Source organism: Pipra filicauda, unplaced genomic scaffold (assembly GCF_003945595.2).
Source record: "Pipra filicauda isolate LSUMZ 115617 unplaced genomic scaffold, ASM394559v2 scaffold34_size3990699_pilon, whole genome shotgun sequence".
Classification (NCBI taxonomy): domain Eukaryota; kingdom Metazoa; phylum Chordata; class Aves; order Passeriformes; family Pipridae; genus Pipra; species Pipra filicauda.
The window spans coordinates 1,763,490-1,782,102 of NW_024104476.1; the positions used below are offsets into that span (position 1 = coordinate 1,763,490).

At 37.9% G+C, this 18,613-nt stretch overlaps 1 protein-coding gene across 3 annotated transcripts in view; it reads right to left on the minus strand.

Annotated features, from left to right (window-relative positions):
- Positions 1-18,613, minus strand: part of ADAMTS6 (ADAM metallopeptidase with thrombospondin type 1 motif 6) — a 151,517-nt gene that overhangs the window by 66,047 nt on the left and 66,857 nt on the right. For all 3 annotated transcript variants that reach the window (XM_027732329.2, XM_027732332.2, XM_027732335.2), the window contains one exon: positions 6,894-7,040. In XM_027732329.2, the coding sequence (XP_027588130.1) occupies positions 6,894-7,040 (147 nt within the window). The remainder of the gene's footprint in view (positions 1-6,893; positions 7,041-18,613) is intronic.

Sequence of the window (18,613 nt, forward strand, 5' to 3'; positions counted from 1 at the left end):
TATCATGGAAAAGAAATGGCATGTGTTATAAACGCATTAATAAAACCAGAGACTTTCCATTAGTTATGAAAGGTCTGACCAAAGCTGTGCAAAGGATGAATATGGACCAAGGACCATATAACCTTTCCAGGAAACTTTTACAAGACTTCGGAATGGTGCAATACTCTTGAGCCTATATCCTCCTTCTTCTCTCTTTCTCTTTGCTCCACCAAAGCGAAACTCAGAGAGTTGAGAAAAAAATTTCAGCTAACTCTAGGGGAATGAACCAAAAGGGTCCAAGGAGAATAACAGTTTTGGAGCACTCCATAAACAGAGATCTAATGGTTAGTCAGGCCTACAAAAGTGGAAAAAAGCCGTTTGTGTACACGTAAAAAAAGATAGGAAAAGAATGCCCAAATACCTTCAGATCACCAATTTTAGAAAATTTCTACTCACAATTACTTTTGTGCTTTGTGATTTTATCTTATACAGGAAGAATATACCAAGTCAAAAAATCTACAGGATATACCTGCAGAGCATTTACATTTCTGAACACAGGGTAGACAAATCTTTAGAATCTGAAATACAAATAAGATGATCTCAAACTGATCCTTACAGTCTATTACTCTACAAGGTACTACTAGTACTCAAAGACTTTAGCATTCTCCTAATTTGTGGTTGATTTCATGACATTTTATGGGACAATAGTGGAACTTAATTATAAAATAGCTAAGCTTGATGTTATTTCATCCCAGTATTCCAGTGTAGTGTCTCCAGAGATAATTTTAAAACACTCTACAATATAATTTAAACATTTTTTGTATTTTAATATCATAGAATAGCAAATTATTCTTCTCTTTGGAAGGGTATCAAGGCTACTAGAACATTCTATAGAAGCTTCAGATCTCAGACACGCTGTCACTGCTAAGTGCTCAACTAAATTAACAGCAACCAGGGATTAAATGTTTCTAAATCTTTACAGACTGAACAATGCAAAACCTCTGCACAAATATCACTGTGTATCCAAGGTCAAAAAAGAGAAAAAGCAAGAACCACGGGTGTAGATATCTCAGGGACTATGTTCCTATTGCAGTATCTATTCCCAAATATCTCAGCAACTTACACAGTACCATACAAATCCTTCAATGGTTGAACAAAATATACCAGAACACTGGCTCTGAAAATAGATTTTGAATGTTACAGAATAGCTTCATTCGTAATAATGACATGGACTATAAAGAAAGCTACATTCAATGATGATAAATTGAATTAATTATAAATATTTGTGAATATCTGTTATAGCTAAACAATTAAATACATAAATATACTGACAGTATACGTTTTATCTAATTCTGATACCAAATTACACATATAATGAAAAAGCAATAGTAAAAATTATTAACAATAAACATAGAGCATTTCTACATATACATATTAATAAAAGCATGAGTTAGTTACATGTAAGGCTCCTAACAGAATCCTTGCTGCATATTTATGAGTAAAAACTGATTTTAGAGAGCACCAGGATATATTTCTGTACAGGTTACAAAAGCTGCTTTACTTGACATTAACAAAAAAACTCTGCAGATTGCTCAAGACTACAGATAATCACATAAATATCTGCAGAATCAGGACATAAATAATAGAAATGTGATTTGGAGTGGTATGTTTAAAATTAAAATGATCTTGAATATAATTACTAAATGAAAACATGCTTGTATGTTAGGGAAATTCAGATGCAACAATCATGTCCTGATAAGAATCTACTTCTTTCCAAACTTTTGTGCAAGGCTGACTCTACATCTTATTATTGCTATTTCATAGCAAAGACTCTCTAATTTTGCACCATCTTTTCATCACACTCAATTTTTCTTTTGCTGGTGGTAGTAATTTGCTATTTCTTTAATGTATACTTTTCTCCAAACTTTCCTGTGTTCTAAAGCATTATTTTATTCACCCAGCATCATATTAAGTCAAATCTATTGTTTCATCCATAAAAACCATGCCTCTACCAAAATCTGGTCTTAACAATTTGGGAGATACTAAGCTATAAAATACTGGACCAATCATTTATTTCATCAAACACTCTACAAAAAGAATAATTAATGAAAATCTGCCGATGATTCTGCCCTTCACAAGGGCCTAGATACAGAGTAATACTTGCAAAGTCAACGCTCAAAACCACCCTGCCACCCCAAGATCACAGAAACGCTTGGGTCTTCTTTTAACTAGGTAGCTTTTTAAGTAAAACACAAGTTTCAGAAACCTACAGCAAATGAGGAACACGTGTTTTATTCAGTTACCTGCTAGGAAAAAAAAATTCTAGTATATTTTAAAGAAAAAAGAAGCAAATTATAATCCAAAGTTTAGCTATATAATACTGTAGATCTGTAGAGAAAGATATGAAATTTTTATGTGATTCATGTGATCTTTCAAAACTAGTCTTGGCTTATCCTTTTTTTTAGAAGTTACTTTACATTTCTGGAGTACCAGGGAACTGGCCAATGTGCCACAGATAGCATATGAGGCATATATAGATGTATCCTATATGTATCCTGCATATCCACTTGTACGTTTAAGATTCTTGGTTAGACGACGTCTGCACCAGAACATTGAATACCTTTTTTTATATTGTCTGCATGGGCTTGCTTGGACCAAGGTAGTTTTGGCTCCCTTCCAGACAGAGAAAGGTGTAGTCCAATATCTAAATCCTGCCGTAGGGCAATTGTAGAGACTCTCCAAGAATTTCCTGTGATAGATCTTACTCAAATAGTTTAAAGACTCTTGGTTACCCTCCATCTTCGAAAGACTTTGAAAGACAGAGTTGGCCATTTGGCTGCTTCTAACACCTTCTCCTATCTGATACTGACAAGATAAATGAACTATGATCCCAGAAATCACGTAGTTTTTGTTATAACAAAACACAGAAGTAACTGAACAAAGAATTGTAAGTAGAAAGTTCTCTTATCTACATCTAGGTATCTGCATGGCTCCACAGGTATACTGTATAAATATATGCTGCATTGAAGGTTGGTTCATTTCTCCTATGAAGAGATATCAAGGGTTTCTACTCCTCTCACAGGAATCTCTGTTCTCTGACACTGCTCTCCAAGCATTCAATTCTCAGTCAGTATTTCTTTAATTAGTTCCATACAATGTTAGTGAAATTTAAAACCATTGCAAAGTACTTATGAACAATTCAGTTGATAAACTGAATTAAGTCAATCTTTCATTCTACCTAAAAGCTTGACAGACAAGCTATTATAAGCTTGACAGACAACAGCTATTATATGCTTCAAAGAATGTTTTCCCCAGGAAAAAAATATTTTCTTTGGCCATTTCAGCATCTGTGCTGACTGACCATCCTTGCTAAGAGTTTTGGTAGATCTATTAGCACTACATAGCTTTGCTTTGTCTTATGTTATCCTTTGAGCCATATTATCCTCCATCCAGCAATCCTGCAAAATAATTTATTTCCCAGCTAGTGCCTCACTGAACTGGTCTCTTCCAAGTGATACTTAATGGTTACTCCTCAGGTGGTGACCCAAGCTGGTAAACTAGTAAATCCACACTAATCTACCTTACCATATAATACTGTGAACACATAACGAGCTTCTATCAAAATTCATTCCAGTTGCATTAACCTGGTGCCATGATGGCCCAGCCCAAACTTCTACCCCGATCCAAAGAGACAAATCAGGCATTGTGTTATGTCATACAGACTCACAGCCCCAGGTTTCTGCTTGGGTACCTGCATTTCACACCATCATGTTCTATCCTTGTTAGACATAGCTAAATGAATCCTAAACCAGCCATACTAATTCACAACAGAAAAAAACGCCACTTATCTTACTTGTTCTAGTCTACTCGGTCCTGTGCCAGCTGTTTTGAGGATGAAGATGCTCTTCTAGAGGGAAAACTGAAAGAAAGAGTGCAGAGTCTAATCTCTCTGGTGACACAGACGACATCATCTATCAGCTTGGGCTCTATAGCCCTAAATCAGCATTTTCCTCATCTGTTGCTAAGTTATGAAGAAATATGAGGAAAAAATAAAGAATAATTTTTCCTGTCAGGATGCAGACTATTCTGCTCTTATAAAAGCAGTCAAGGAAATGTTGCTATTTTTCTTTGCTTCTTGCTAACTGTTCACTACCTGCAATTGAAATGTAGTAGAACAGCTCCTAGAGCTGTTCTGCTTTATGGAAAGGTGTGAATGGGTAAAAAAAGCGATCTTGGCTTCTGACAGTTGTCCCTGCAAGTACTTGCATAACTCTACCAGCTTCCTGCTGTCATTGAGATGGCACAAATGCTGGTGAGAAAAGCAGAAACTGGAGAAAAACCCTACAATTTTCACTATTCTACCTTATGAAACAACAAATCAAATATTTTAGGGGGAAAAAGTATCAATTCATTTATAGGATATTAGAACCACAGACAATAATAAGCATAAATGAGAAATCTGACATACTTAAAAATAGATTGTGGAATTAGTAGATGAAAGAAAAGTTATCTTTGACTCTTACTAAATTATTTAATACAGTATCCTATACAACTGGAAAATCTATAATAATTACAACGTGTAAAATAATGTTTATCCAAGGTGGCTTTGGAAAAAAAAATAACATCTACATTCCAGGTTACAAAAATACAGCTAAAATATTATAAAAGATAATTTATTATTGAATCTGCTATGTGTATGTTTTTGTTTTACTCTAGCTCAAATATCACTTAGTATCTTCAGTAATGATTTTTTAATGAAATCCACAGATGGTAGTAATTCAAGTAGAATTGCAAACACTTGCCATGACAGAAAAGTATCTCAAAAAACCTGAAGAGATTAGAACTATGGGAAGAGATTCAACAGAGTACTCTTCTGGCTTTATGCTGATATAGCTGCAATTTCCCTGGCATCCCACAGATTTAAAAACAAAACTTAACCAGAAATCAAACGTAGGGAATGGAAAAGAAGAATGGAGATGCTAACAGTAAATAATAAAATAAATAAATAAACCACAATTGAAACAAGATACAAGATAAACATGTTTTTAACTGGTAGTATAAATCTGAAAGATTACCGCATTCATCAGTCTGAAATTTGAAACTGTGCAGGAACATTATGAACAAATGACGAGCTCTATTATATTTACAATGTAATACAATCCACAGAATATTACCACATTTCTTCTCTAAACCCATAAATACAAAATGACTCCTTAGCTATCTGTTGAATTATAACTTCATCAATAGACAGTTTATGGTCAGGACAATTACGAGATTGAAATGGAGTTTTTCAGAGAAGAGAAACAAATAGAAGTAAATGAAACATGAAGAAACAAACTCTCAAATGCTACAAGAAAATACCTGAACTGTAAGCTTACAATCAGAACTACAAAGCTGTGAAATAATCTCAAAAGAGATATGAAAACCATATTCTTTGTCATAGTTAAATGAGGCTTCAATCACATACTAAAAAGACTACTAGTGGAAACAGCACTGAATTAACATAAGTAATTTGTAAGTAATGTAAGTAATGATAAAATAAAACTACAACACATTTTTTAAATAATAGTAGTGTTAAATAAATACATATATACACATATATATATATCTCCCTAGAAAACCAAATGACATTGTGAGAAGCCTGTATCACACACACATATACATAAGGAGGACTTAATGTGCTTTATTTTAGACACTAATCTTAAATGCACGAGTTCATAAAACCATGTGGCTGCATTGTTCAGTGGCATGATACAAAATGCCTTAACCTATTACAGTAACTGATGAGAAGTTTTCTTCCACTGAATAGTACCACCATTAAATGTCTGTCTCTGCTCACTAACTCTATGGGGAACTGAAGCACCTCTTCAGCCCAATTCAGTGATCCTTCACATTTGAACCAACCCAAAGGTATTGTTCTGGATGGTTCCCTCCAGATAAGATTCAGAATACAGCACCTTATTCTGAGGTTAGATCCCTGAAAGAGGAGGAGAAGCTCATTTTATTCGTAGTAGTCTCATAGTTAGAAACTTGACTGGTTTAAGTCCATCTCCTAAAATACAGTAAGTGCCAGAATTACTGAACAACCTTTATTTCTTAAAGGAATGATTGCGCTGATGACACTGAACCTACCAACAAACTGCCATTTACCTCCAGTAAAGTCCACCTTTCAGCATTTAAAAAAATCTGATATTAAACTGTTTTCAGTGAACTGATAGTTATGTATTTGTCTTCCACGATTTAAAACACACAAAGTCTTCATTATGCACCATCTATACCAACGTATACATTGATATGAGCACATTTGGTGAATAACATATTTTGACTTTGGATTTTTTCACAGGAAAATTTCAGGTAGCAATCTACTTCTGGATAAAAATCACCAAGAAGTGGTAATAGAGGTTAGCACAATTTTAAGGTATTACTATAAAGACCTATGCCATTCTCTCCTATAATCTCACCAATGGTATCAAAGAACACTGATAGACAAAAACCCAAAATACTGTATGAAAAACATGTTAAGAGTGAAATGTACAGGGAACAGGGTCATAACCTTCTTCCCTTCATTAGAATTCCTCACATTATGTACGTAGTAAAAAATATACTTCTCAACATTCATAGACAAATTCTGCCCATCTCTATTTCTCACCCCCATATTAATGAAGTAATGAGGTATGATCAGCACTTCAAAATGTTTTGAGAAGATTAAAAATGAGAACTGTTAAGGTGGGGAATTGAGCAAAAGAAACTTTTGCCATTTCACAGAAATGTAATCTACAAAAAAAAAGACTTTCTATAATTCTGTCTGTTCCTTCTAAAAATGTATACAATCACAACACATCACTATATCTCTACGACTGATCCCAAAAAGTGTAAATTTTTTGAAAACTCATTTTTCTTGAGAGATTACTTACTCTAAAAAACTGGTGATGTAATCCCGACTGCAGGCTGACCAAGAGAAAGGATTGGTGTTTGCTGTAATATGAGCTGCCATTAGCTTTGCTGCTTCATGACCTTTGGTCCCACAGGAATTTCCAATCCCATCATGATTCATACCAAAACTGCTCAAAAGAGGAGGAGAAAAACAGCCCATTACTTTCCTACAGCATCAGACATCTCTTAAAACATAAAGTCACCCTTACTGAAATCATGCTTAGTATAGGAGAACTCTTAAGTGGAGAATCAGGATCAGTTAAGTTCTGTTTAGTTTATTCAGATCTCAGGATACAGCACAACTACATAACCTTCTCTTCCATAGACTTTTGAAAACATTATTTATCTTCTAAAGCTTTTAAAGAAAACGTAACAGTAGTCTGGCAAGATACAAGACTTTAATATTACCCTGAGCTTCAATACAATGAGCAGTTTCACCTCTTCAGCTGATCATAACCACCTACAAGTGCAAGGTTGGTAACCAGTCCTCCCAAATCCCATTAACTGCATGGATATAAGAAAAAGAATATCAGTGAATGACAGGTGTTTCCTAGAGGTTCAGGAAGGACTTCACCATCAAAAAAGCATTACTTTCTTGCCTGTGGGATGTCTCCCTATGGAATATCTGGTCTGTAGCAATGACTGTATGTATCTGGTTCAGGTCATGATATCTCACAAACACAGAAAGCCATATCCATGGGAAAGGTCTGACTGGCGCCTCAAACAACGACATAATCAAATAAAGAATATCCCTTGCATATAAAAAATACAGCTTTAATTAACTCATCTAAGCAATGTATAGAATGCAATGGAATTTTCAGATCCATGTTAATTCTTATGATCAGTCTTTAATATCTATATATATTATGGGAGGAAAGAGCTTAGATGTCCAACGTAACAAACAAAACAAGTATTTTACAATGAAAAATGTGCTTTATTGACCTGTGCTCAATGGAAATAATTTCTTAGAATTTGGGGTACTTCAAACAGAAACATTTCCTTTTGAATTGCCTCTAGAGAATTTCTGAAAATAGAAAACCTTAATTTTTAATAAAGTCCATAAATTACTCCTTACGAAAATTTATTGGATCATGCAGACAATTTCTCATATCCATTTATCCCTAGTTAGTGTATTCCATTTGTTAAAAAAATTACAAACTTCAACAGTCTGGGAAATACATTTTTATCTTTTGGGCATATTAATAAAAGAACAAACTTCATAGTTTAATAACTTTCCTTCTTCTACCAGCTCTCCTTATGCAAAAAATTATGTTGCTGACAGTGGCAGTTGTACGTTTGATAAAAAGCACGTCTGTGAATGGAAGCTGCAATTTCTGATGCATATAGAAATTCAACGCCTTTCCATGATCCAGTGGTATTCTCATTTTTTATACATATTCATTCACCTAAATCATCTATCCCCTTCCAAGACAGCTTTTCTACTTGCCCCTTCTGAATTTAGGATGAAACTATCATTAGGTGCAGGTAGCTTTTTCTGACATTTGTAGAGAGGTCTTACAATTACTGTCATCCCTTTCCAAAGATAGTGGTAGCATGCCACTATAGTCCAGTAATTTGCACTCCTATAGGCAGGACTGCAGATGGAAACACATTTCCGACAAAATTACCCGTTTTATTTCCATCAGAACATGCGGTTATATTTGGCCATCATTACATTAAAACTGGGTCTTTTACAAAAGCATGTTTGCAACTGGACTGGCATGGAAAGACAGGGAAGAAATGAAGGAACATAAAATACTCTTTATGGAGCCACTGTTATAATTTACCTACCTTTTACAAACTCACCAAACATATACAGACTGTATTTCTTTCACTGGCTTAAAAAGCGTATCTAAAACTACCAGTATAATTTTGTCTTTAAAAGAACAGCCAGATGAGTGAGGAGAGAGTGAAGTCTTCTCAGGTGGCACAGAAGTTACTCCGTGAAGTTACCTTTCCACCTACCATCTCAAGGAAAGATGTTTAACTCAGCAGCTCCTAATTTTTTTGCAAGAATTATGGCTCCTCATTTCCCAAGAGAGCACTTGACATTTAAGAATGTCAAAGCAAAATTGCAAAGCAGCAAGACTAAGAACTTTAAATTTATAACCGAAACTCATCTGCAAATTATCTGCAGTTTTTATACATCTTAGAAAAGGCAGCGCATTCTACTAGTGCTCTGTGCCTGTTTCATTTACTAACATCTGTAACTCAAGAATTTTTTTTCCCTTGGCAATCTTATATCTGAAAAAATTATCTGAGAGAATTATTTGTAACACACATCCACAGCTTAAGACCCAAGCTCAAAAATCACAGGGGAGATAAGTAGTGTCAGCTGCACTGAATAAAACAGCAACAGATAACCAGAGACCCTGGAGTATGAGAGGGAAGGATGTGAATGTAAACTTGTCTACCTCTCCTTTATCTTGCAAAAGAAAAACAATGCAGGTCCCTACAATTTCATTTGGTTACTGACTTGTTTGGTGGTTCTAAACTATGATGGTTATAGTTGCTAAAACATTTATTGCTGATATATATGAAATGGCAGCAGTTATTTTTGTGAGACAGACAGAATACTTCCATTCTTATTTATTATCCAGAGGCTTAGGATTCCAAGAAGACGGATCCAAACCAATCTGAATGCATCTCCATACTCTGCATTGAGGTTTATTTTGTATATCACGTACTTTAATAGCATTGAAGTTACCTGAAATGTGCTGCTTAAGTAAAAAGCTTCTTCTAAACCAATTACATTTGCTATCCAACTGTAATACTAATTATCTACATATCAAACCACTTCCTAGCTTTCTCAGGGTTTGGAGAATTCAGAAATGCACAGATTCCTAATGTTTCATTTCTCTAAATAATACAGGGTATGTTAATTTTTTTGTCTCTTACAGATTCATGAGTTACATGAATTTGACCTCTTTTTTTTTTTAAAGCTGTGTCTTTTATTTTGCTCTGCCAATTGTTTAACAGCATAAGGAGAAATGTGTTAGAGACTGAGAACTGGGAATCAAGTGAGGCAAGAAAGTTACAGGAACAGAAGCAAAAGAAATACTGTAAAATCGAGCATTTCATCTTCTTGTCCATTACCTGAAGCTGCTTTATAGCTCCAAAAACTACATATAAGTCTTTAAGAAACCTTTCTTTCTAAGAAGAAAAAATAAACTTTAACCTTAAGAGGTTTTATGATACTAATTATCTGTATTAGGAGATAAACACACATGGTAAGAGCAAAATGAGCCATTTTCAAGTATCTTGAGTGTAGTACAGTGCTAGAACTTCCTCTAGTGTCTCAGCATGTTAACAAACTGATCTAACATTTATGAAGAATGAAGGGCAGTGAAGGGTCATAAAGTGAACCACTGAAGAATACTTTCAAACTTTCTAACTGTAAATCTCTATTACAATCTACAGATGGAAGGCATGTTTGAACAAGTATTCTTGTACTTGACAGAAGATCTAAAGAGTGTATCGTAATTTGCTTGGAGAAACTGACAGATACAACTTTTTCATAAACATTTTATTAATTTATTTTGGTAGTGTGTTGTACTTATTCTCAAAACTGTTAAAAACGTGTCACTTAAATCTCTATATGTATTTCATATAGCTTAGAATGTCTATTTACAGCCTACACTGAAAAACTAAGAAAACTTTTAGCTTCCCTGCATCTGTAAACATAGCCATGGCTTTAATATGCCTTTTCTTAGTGAAAGTAGAGCAAATACAAGGATGGAAGATAATGAAAACTATCATGTTTCAGCATAATTTTGTTTAACAAAATTGTGAACACAACATACTATTAAAGAATAATAGATTTTTTTTCTCTAGAATATCAGAGCTATGAACTACATAGAAAAACCCCACAATTTCTGTGTGGACATACAGGTTAATTTTATTAATTACTCTCATGTCTACTAGTAGTGAAATATCTGACAATTGCTACAATGTTATGGTAAATTTCAGAGAATATACAATCAAGATTTTATGTTTTTCCAGTAAAAAAGGTCAGCACTTTTTCTTTACTTTTATTAAATATTTTCCCCATATCATGTCTTAACAGAGAATTTTCCTCTTTCTATGTAGCCCTCCATACATTTCTAGCCAATGTTACAAAAGTATTGGTTATAGCTTCTTAACAGTGTGCGAATTGCAACTCAAATGTTTCATTCTTACAAATGAAAGAAAAATAATTTTAAAATATTGTATTGAAGAATCAATTTATTTTATTTTAGGATTCCAAACATTGATAGCATTTATCGAAACTAGCTAATACTGAATATTCCTCAAGGGAGGAATCATGGTTAATCAGTTACTTTACTTGCCATTTTCATGTCTTAACACGGATTTTAACCTTAACTGCAGATTTCCTCCATTTGGATATCATTCTCTGGTTTGGAGCATCCTGTATCATTTGTTCTGAAGTAATGCAGAATTTTACACTTTGGCTTTGGTGAAACTTATTAGTTCCATAAAAACTTGGGAAACAAACTAGTTCAATAATGTAGCTTTATAACAAGCACACCTGTCATCAAATTAAACATAATTTCAGCATACTTCTATCCTAATATTTTTCCCACTTATTTTCTAGGTACCATTCTTCTCTGAGTTACATCTGATGACCAAACAGTCAATCAAATACAATTTTTATATATGAGCATCATTTAGAATTAAATAACGCATGGGGCTCTAAAAAGCACAGCAATTTCTAATTTACTAAAAAGAAAATGCAGCCTATTCAGAAACCTGAACTTTCTTAGGGGGAAATGACAGAATTCTACAGGAATATTAGAAAAAAGTGGAGCACAAACTCTTCCTGTAGTACACTGTCATAGCTATCCAGCCTTCATGCCACAAGAGTAACATCAAGTAAGGCTTGTGTACTACACAGAACCACAGTACAGATGCATCAGGTTTTTGTACTGCAGGTCAAAGCAGAAACTATTGGCTACAACCAGAAAGCAAACTTCTAAGCTCAGATTTCCTCTGGAAATTCAAGATGCCTTCAAGGTTACGATAACCTTCCACTTCACCCCCATTTATTCTTTTTGTACATTAGTTAAGACCAGTGAAGTCTTACAACATTTGTTTTCCTTGATAAGAATGCTTTAATGTAACAAAAAATATTTTAGTATTGTAAATTTTAAATTTCAAATAATATTTCAGAGTTATTTAGACACAGACCTTTTTCATATTTTAAATATAAACAGGTCACAAAATTGTTTTTTTTGCCTTACGTTTATGACATTTCATTTTATATGCACATCATTAAAACTGAAGTTCCAATGAAAACTTTTTAATACCTGCAATATTAAGCAGGCATAAAACAATGTTCTTTTAACAAAAAAGACTGGGGCAGGGGATGGAGGGTGAGGGGGTGTGAGAAAGTAAGAAAATAATTTTGTATAGTTTTATGTGGCTTGTCCACTCAAAAACTGGACACAGTTTGGTTAGGGTTTTTTGGTTTGGGGTGGTTTGTTTTCTTTTGTTTTGTTTTGTTTTTTGAAACTAAAAAAGTTGGTTAAACTGTTCCTAAAAATTCAAGCTGTGTTTCAACTATTTTTGAAAAAGCTACTATGACGTTTGGCTTATGTGTTCTTAATACCTCAGATTGGAGTATTGTACAAGTTGTACAAGAGTTGTACAAGAAATACATTCCTTGACACATCACTGAGGGCTGCTGGGTCTGCAGTTTTCTTCTTCCAGAAAACTAAAACTCAGGTCCTGAAATGCAGCTGAGGTTTGAATGACTGTGGTGAGTTGACCCTGGCTGGATGCCAGGTGCCCATCCCTCCCTTCCTCAGCTGAACAGGACAGAGGAAATACGAGGAAACGTCAAGATAGAGACAGGGAAGAGATCACTCACCGGTGACCATCATGTGCAAAATAGACTCAACTTGAATGAAACAGGCTTAATTTTATTACCAATCAAATCAGAGTAGAAGAATGAGAAATAAAAACTAAACCTTAAAACAGCTTTACCCCCACCTGTCCCTTCTTCCCAGGCTCGAAGTTACTCCTAAATGAGGAATGGGCATTACAGTCAGTTTAGCATGCATCACTGCTGATCCTTCCACCTTACGCTCTTCCCCTGCTCCAAGCATGGAATCCCACCCACAGGAGACAGTTCTCCATTAAATTCTTCAATGTAAGTCCTTCCCATGGGCTGCAGTTCTTCATTAACTGCTCCAGCGTGAGTTCCTTTCATGGAGTACAGTCCTTCATGCACAGGCTGCTACAGTGTGGGTCCCCCATGGGGTCACAAGTCCTGCCAGCAAACCAGCTCCAGTGCAGGCTCCTCTCTCCGCAAGACAACAGGTCTTGGCAGGGGCCTGATCCAGCAAGGGCTTCCCATGGCATTACAGCCTCCCTTCAGGCAACCACCTGCTCCAACATGGGGTCCCCTTCGTGGGCTGCAGGTGAATTTATCTGCTTCTCTGTGGACCTCCACGGGCTGCAAGGGGACAGCCTGCCTTACCATGGGCTTCCCCACAGGCTGCAGGAGAAATCTCTACTCTGATGCTTGCAGCACCTCCTCCCCCTCCTTCTTCACTGACTTTGGTGTCTATGGGGTGGTTTCCCTCACATATTCTCACTCCACTCTTCTCGCTGTTGTTATGCAGCTGTTTTTATAATCCCTTTCTAAAAAACATCCCAGAGGTGCTACCACCATTGCTGATGGGCTTGGGCTTGGCCAGCAGCAGGTCTATCTTTGAGCCAGCTAGTATTGGCTCTTTGAACACTGGGGAAGCTTCTTGCAGCTTCTCACAGAAGACAGCCCTATAGCACCCCTGCTACCAAAACCTGGCTATGCAAACCCAATGCACTGATTAAATGTGAAGTTCACTGATCGCTAAAGAATGAGGAAAAGACAAGCAGTTTATGAAAGGTATTTTACTCCATCACTGAAGACAAACTTTCTCATATGGTAGGAGGGATATTTATGATATTTTTTTTTGCATACAGGCTGAAAAGAGACTTTTTAAAAAGTGCTTTTTAAAAAGCATGTTTTAGCTGTATGAACTAAATCATCATCACGGCTAGGCTTCGCAAATGAAGATTTGAGAAGGACTCTACCCACACTTGCTACAAACGTGCTGATGGCTAAAAAGGCCAATGCGAGATAGACAAGTCTGGTTGCAAAAGGCACAGCAGAAAGTCTCCTTAGGCGGTATTGGCAAGACACGGTTCTTTCTGTGTTGTCTCTTCTCCTCAAGAATGAATCTCTGTGTGTTCTCAAAAGAAGTAGCAGCATTATGAATAGTGTGTCTCCATGTCTCACGACTGGAGGCCAGAGTAGATCAATGATGATGATCAATATGACAAAAGCTGAGATATTGTTTCAGGGAGTCCTTGTATCTCCTCTTCGGGGCTCCTCTCTTGCAGCAGCCAGTGGCAAGTTCGCCATAAAGCAAGATCTTAGGGAGGCGGTGGTCCTTCATCCTGGAGACGTGTCCTGCCCAACACAGCTGAGTTCTCAGCAACATGGCCTCAATACTCGTAACCGCTGCCTATTCAAGAACAGACGCATTAGTCACGTAATCAGTCCAGTGGATGTTTAGGATTGTACGCTGATGGAAGCGTTCTAAGAGTCGCAAGTGGTGGCGGTAAACGACCCATGATTCAGACCCATAGAAAAGAGCAGACAGCACAATGGCTCTGTAAACATTAATCTTTGTACTTTTCTTCAGGTGTTTATTACACCAAACTCTTTTATGGAGTTTTGCAAAAGCACTATATGCCTTTGCTAACCTATTGTCTATCTCTTCGTCAGTCTTACCATCCGAGGAGATGATGCTTCCCAGATAATTAAACTGCTGGACTGATTTGAGCTCTGATTCGGCAATGATGATTCGCCAGTCTTCCTGAGGTGAAGGTTGGTAGAAAACTTCTGTCTTCTTTAAGCTGACTTCCAGCCCAAAAAGCTCAGTAGCCTCTGCAAAGCAGGATGTTAAACGCTGCAGAGCTACTTCTGTGTGGGCAACGAGGGTGGCATCGACAGCAAAAAGCAGCTCCCGGACAAGGTGATTTTAAGTCTTAGGATGGGCCTTCAGTCACCTTTGGCTGAATAGGCTTCCATTGGTACGATATCGAATGTAGATACCATTTTCTTCATCAAGGTCTACCACGGCCCTTTGGAGCATCATGCTGAAGAAGACTGTGAATAGAGTTGGTGCAAGAACGCAACCTTGTTTCACACTATTGGTTATTAGAAAGGGTTCAGAAAGTGCATTGCCATATCTGACTTGGTTGCGCTGATCCTCATGAAGCAAAATGATCATTTTAAGGAACTTGGGGGGACATCCTAAACGTTCCAAAATCTGCCACAGACCTTTTCTGCTCACAGTATCGAAAGCTCTGGTGAAATCAACAAAAGTTACATAGAGTCCTTTATTCTGTTCCCTACACTTGTCTTGCAGTTGTCTGAGAACAAATACCATGTCTGTGGTGCTCCTGTTGGCTCTGAAACCACATTGGCTTTCAGGTAGAAGTTCTTCTGCTATAGCGGGTGTTAATCTGTTCAAAAGTATTTTTGCAACAATTTTACCAGCAACGGAAAGCAGAGTAATACCTCGGTAATTTGAACAGTCTGATTTATTTCCTTTCTTCTTATACAAGGTGATGATGACTGCATCACAAAGGTCTAATGGTAGTTTGCCTAGTTCCCAACAACGCACCTCCCCAGTTTCACAAACTCGTGAAATTTAGCATGGAGTGCCTGGCCTCTGTGCTTCCAGACTTCAGGTGGAATTCCATCAACCCCACAGCTGCCTTGCCAATTTTCACCTGCTCTATGGCCTTAAGAGTTTCTCCCATAGCAGGGGCAATATTCAATTCATTTTTCAGTGGTTGTTGTGTAATGTACTGAATTGCTGAGCCTTGAACTACACGGTTGGTACTGAAAAGAGTCTGAAAATGTTCAGACCACTGATTCAGAATGGAAATTTTATCTGTGAGAAGAATTTGACCATCTGCACTGAGTAAAGGGCTTTGAACCCGGTGTGTAAGTCCATACACTGCTTTCAAAGCCTCATAGAATCCTCTGTGATCACCCGTATCTGCGCACAATTGAATCTTTTCTGCTAGATCGATCCACCACTTGTTCTGGATGTCTCAAAGTTTCTGTTGGAGCTTACTGCATGCAAGACGAAAGGCTGCTTTTCTTACATAACAAGATGGCTGAGCAAGATGTGCTTGGTAAGCAGTTCTCTTCCTTATCAAGAATTCCTGGATCTCCTCATTGTTTTCATCATTTGTGGGCGGGGACCGGGAGGGGGCTGGGTGGGCCTGAGGGATCCTCGGACCAACGGGAGGGCAGGCGGGGCAGTCCCGTTTGGAAGGCCACGGGTGGGCAGTGCAACGAGGGGCCTGTGGTGACACGGTGGGAGGAGAGGGTAAAGTTAGGGTGGGTAGTGGGTTTTTCTGGGGGCTGGGGGGGTTCAGGCTGGGCTGGAGCCTTGGGAGGTGCCCGAGCCCCGGATGGGTGTGGGGACCCCTTATTTGTGTGCCTGCCCCACCCGGGGTTGTGTCGGGATCGCTCCCTGTTCCAGCATTGTTGCAGTCAGAGTGGGATGTGCTGAGCTTGGCTTGTTTGGAGCTTCTTCCCAGGAAAGGTTTTTGGAATTATAATATAATTGTAGTTTTTGGATATATAGCACCTTGGAAGGGTGTTTAGGGCAAGGGAATGTCCTTGGGTTTGAGTGTAGGAGGCTGGGGGGAGGAGAAAGGCTCATCCAAATCATTTTAGTGGGGGAGAAGCTTTTGTGCCCCTATGAGGTTGTGAGCTGTGCTGGCGGTGGTATATGCCTCTGGTAGGGTCTCCCATGCCAAACAGGTTAAAACTGAAGGGTCAGATAAAATGTGTCCACAGGCAGGATGGGCTCACTAGCCTTTCGGCAGTCATCCTAGGAGAAGGACAACTCTAACTCCAAACCCAAGCAGATGGAGCTTGCTTAGCCCTGTAAGGCCATCCATCCAAGATAAGGATACTCTAATTAAACCTACATCCTGAGGACCTCGCTGTCACTGTCCAAGCTTGCTAGGCCCTGGCAGATGAACCTTAGGAGTAAAGGGTGGGACCAGTTCTGCACATGCTGTGCCTCACCGAAAAAATCCACTGCACAGGCTCGAAGGCTATATCCACATTTGAAAAGCCCTGTAGCAACAGGCGAGGGTTGAAACGGCAGGTGATAAGGTGCACTGGAAGCTGCAGACCCAACCCTGCAGGTTGGTTCAGGACATTGGTCGCTTGAGACTGACCCTGGAGATGACAGTCTCTTTCAGCAGCATCCTGAATGACCAAGTAGCCTTTTTCAAGGAGAGCACTGCTTGCTCCATATGGAGAGGGGCCTAGAAAAAGTGGCCTAACCAAAGTTCATCTCCACCCTTCACCTGGTTGGTTAACCGCAGCCAACAGGCATCTTCTGATGTAGTCGAACAAAGATAAAGAGACAAAGGCATACAGCTGCCTTTAAAGGTGTGTTCAAATTGACTCTCACATGCTGGAACATCAGAACCATGCTTGATACTGCAGATAGTGGACATCCTGAGCGTCGTTCTGCTCTAATTGCCCATGAACTGTCATGACTTAACATCGATGTTGCTGCTCTCAGTGAAGTTTGTCCCCATGAGGAAGGCAGCCTTAGAGAACATGGTGCCGGCTACACCCTCTTTTGGTCAGGTAAACCCAGAACTGAAAGTCATCTTTCAGGAGCTGGCTTCATGATCAAAAACTCTATTGTCTCTAAACTTGAAAATCTGCTGACAGGTCATTCTGATCATATTATCTCCTTACACCTCCCACTACACAACAAGCAACATGTTGTTCTCTTTAGTGCCCCAACTGCAACGATAATGGACACCTTGTGATAGAGTTTTGTGCAGAGCAGCAGCTCACCATCACCAACACTACCTTTCAGCAGAAAGATAGTTTGAAGACAACCTGGATGCATCCTCGATCCAAGCATTGGCACCTCACTATGTCTTGGTGTGACAGAGAAATGTTCACGATATTCGTCATACCCGAGTGGTGCCTAGTGCAGAATGCTAAACAGACCATCGACTTGTGCATTGTAAACAACTTCAACCTTAAGTTCAAACCTAAATGGGGTGGCATTCCAAGCAGGAGACTCCAAGTTAACAATCTTCAAACAGCTACAGTGAGAGACAGCTTCCAGGTAAATCTTCAGACTAAACTCGAAGATCATTCCATAGATCTCTCTCCCGAAGTGCTTTGGCAACATATTAAAAACAGCATCCTGCAGTCCTCTGAAGAATGCTTAGGGTTCTCTTTCAAGAAAAACAAGGACAACTAAATACATGCTTGAAATTATTGCTCTTCTTATCTTGAAGACAATTTAGTCAATTGGACTATAATCTATGTTCTTATTATTTTTTAAACCTTTCTCTATCAAGATAAAATTGTCAAACTCATCTGAATTTAAATTCATTACATCTTCTATAAGTCCAATTTCTATAAATTCTGACTTTTCAGAAATTACTTCAGGCACCAGTCTTCTCTACCTGTTCCCTCCATACAGCCCTTAATAGGTTTCTGTCATTAGTAAATTCTTTTCTTACTCCAAGTGTCATGAGGAACTCTCTGTCCTATGCCTAGCCCACTATGGTCATGTTTTGACATTTCCTTTGTTCACCCACTTTCATTTGTTCTACTTCACTTTATTATTTACTTTCCAGA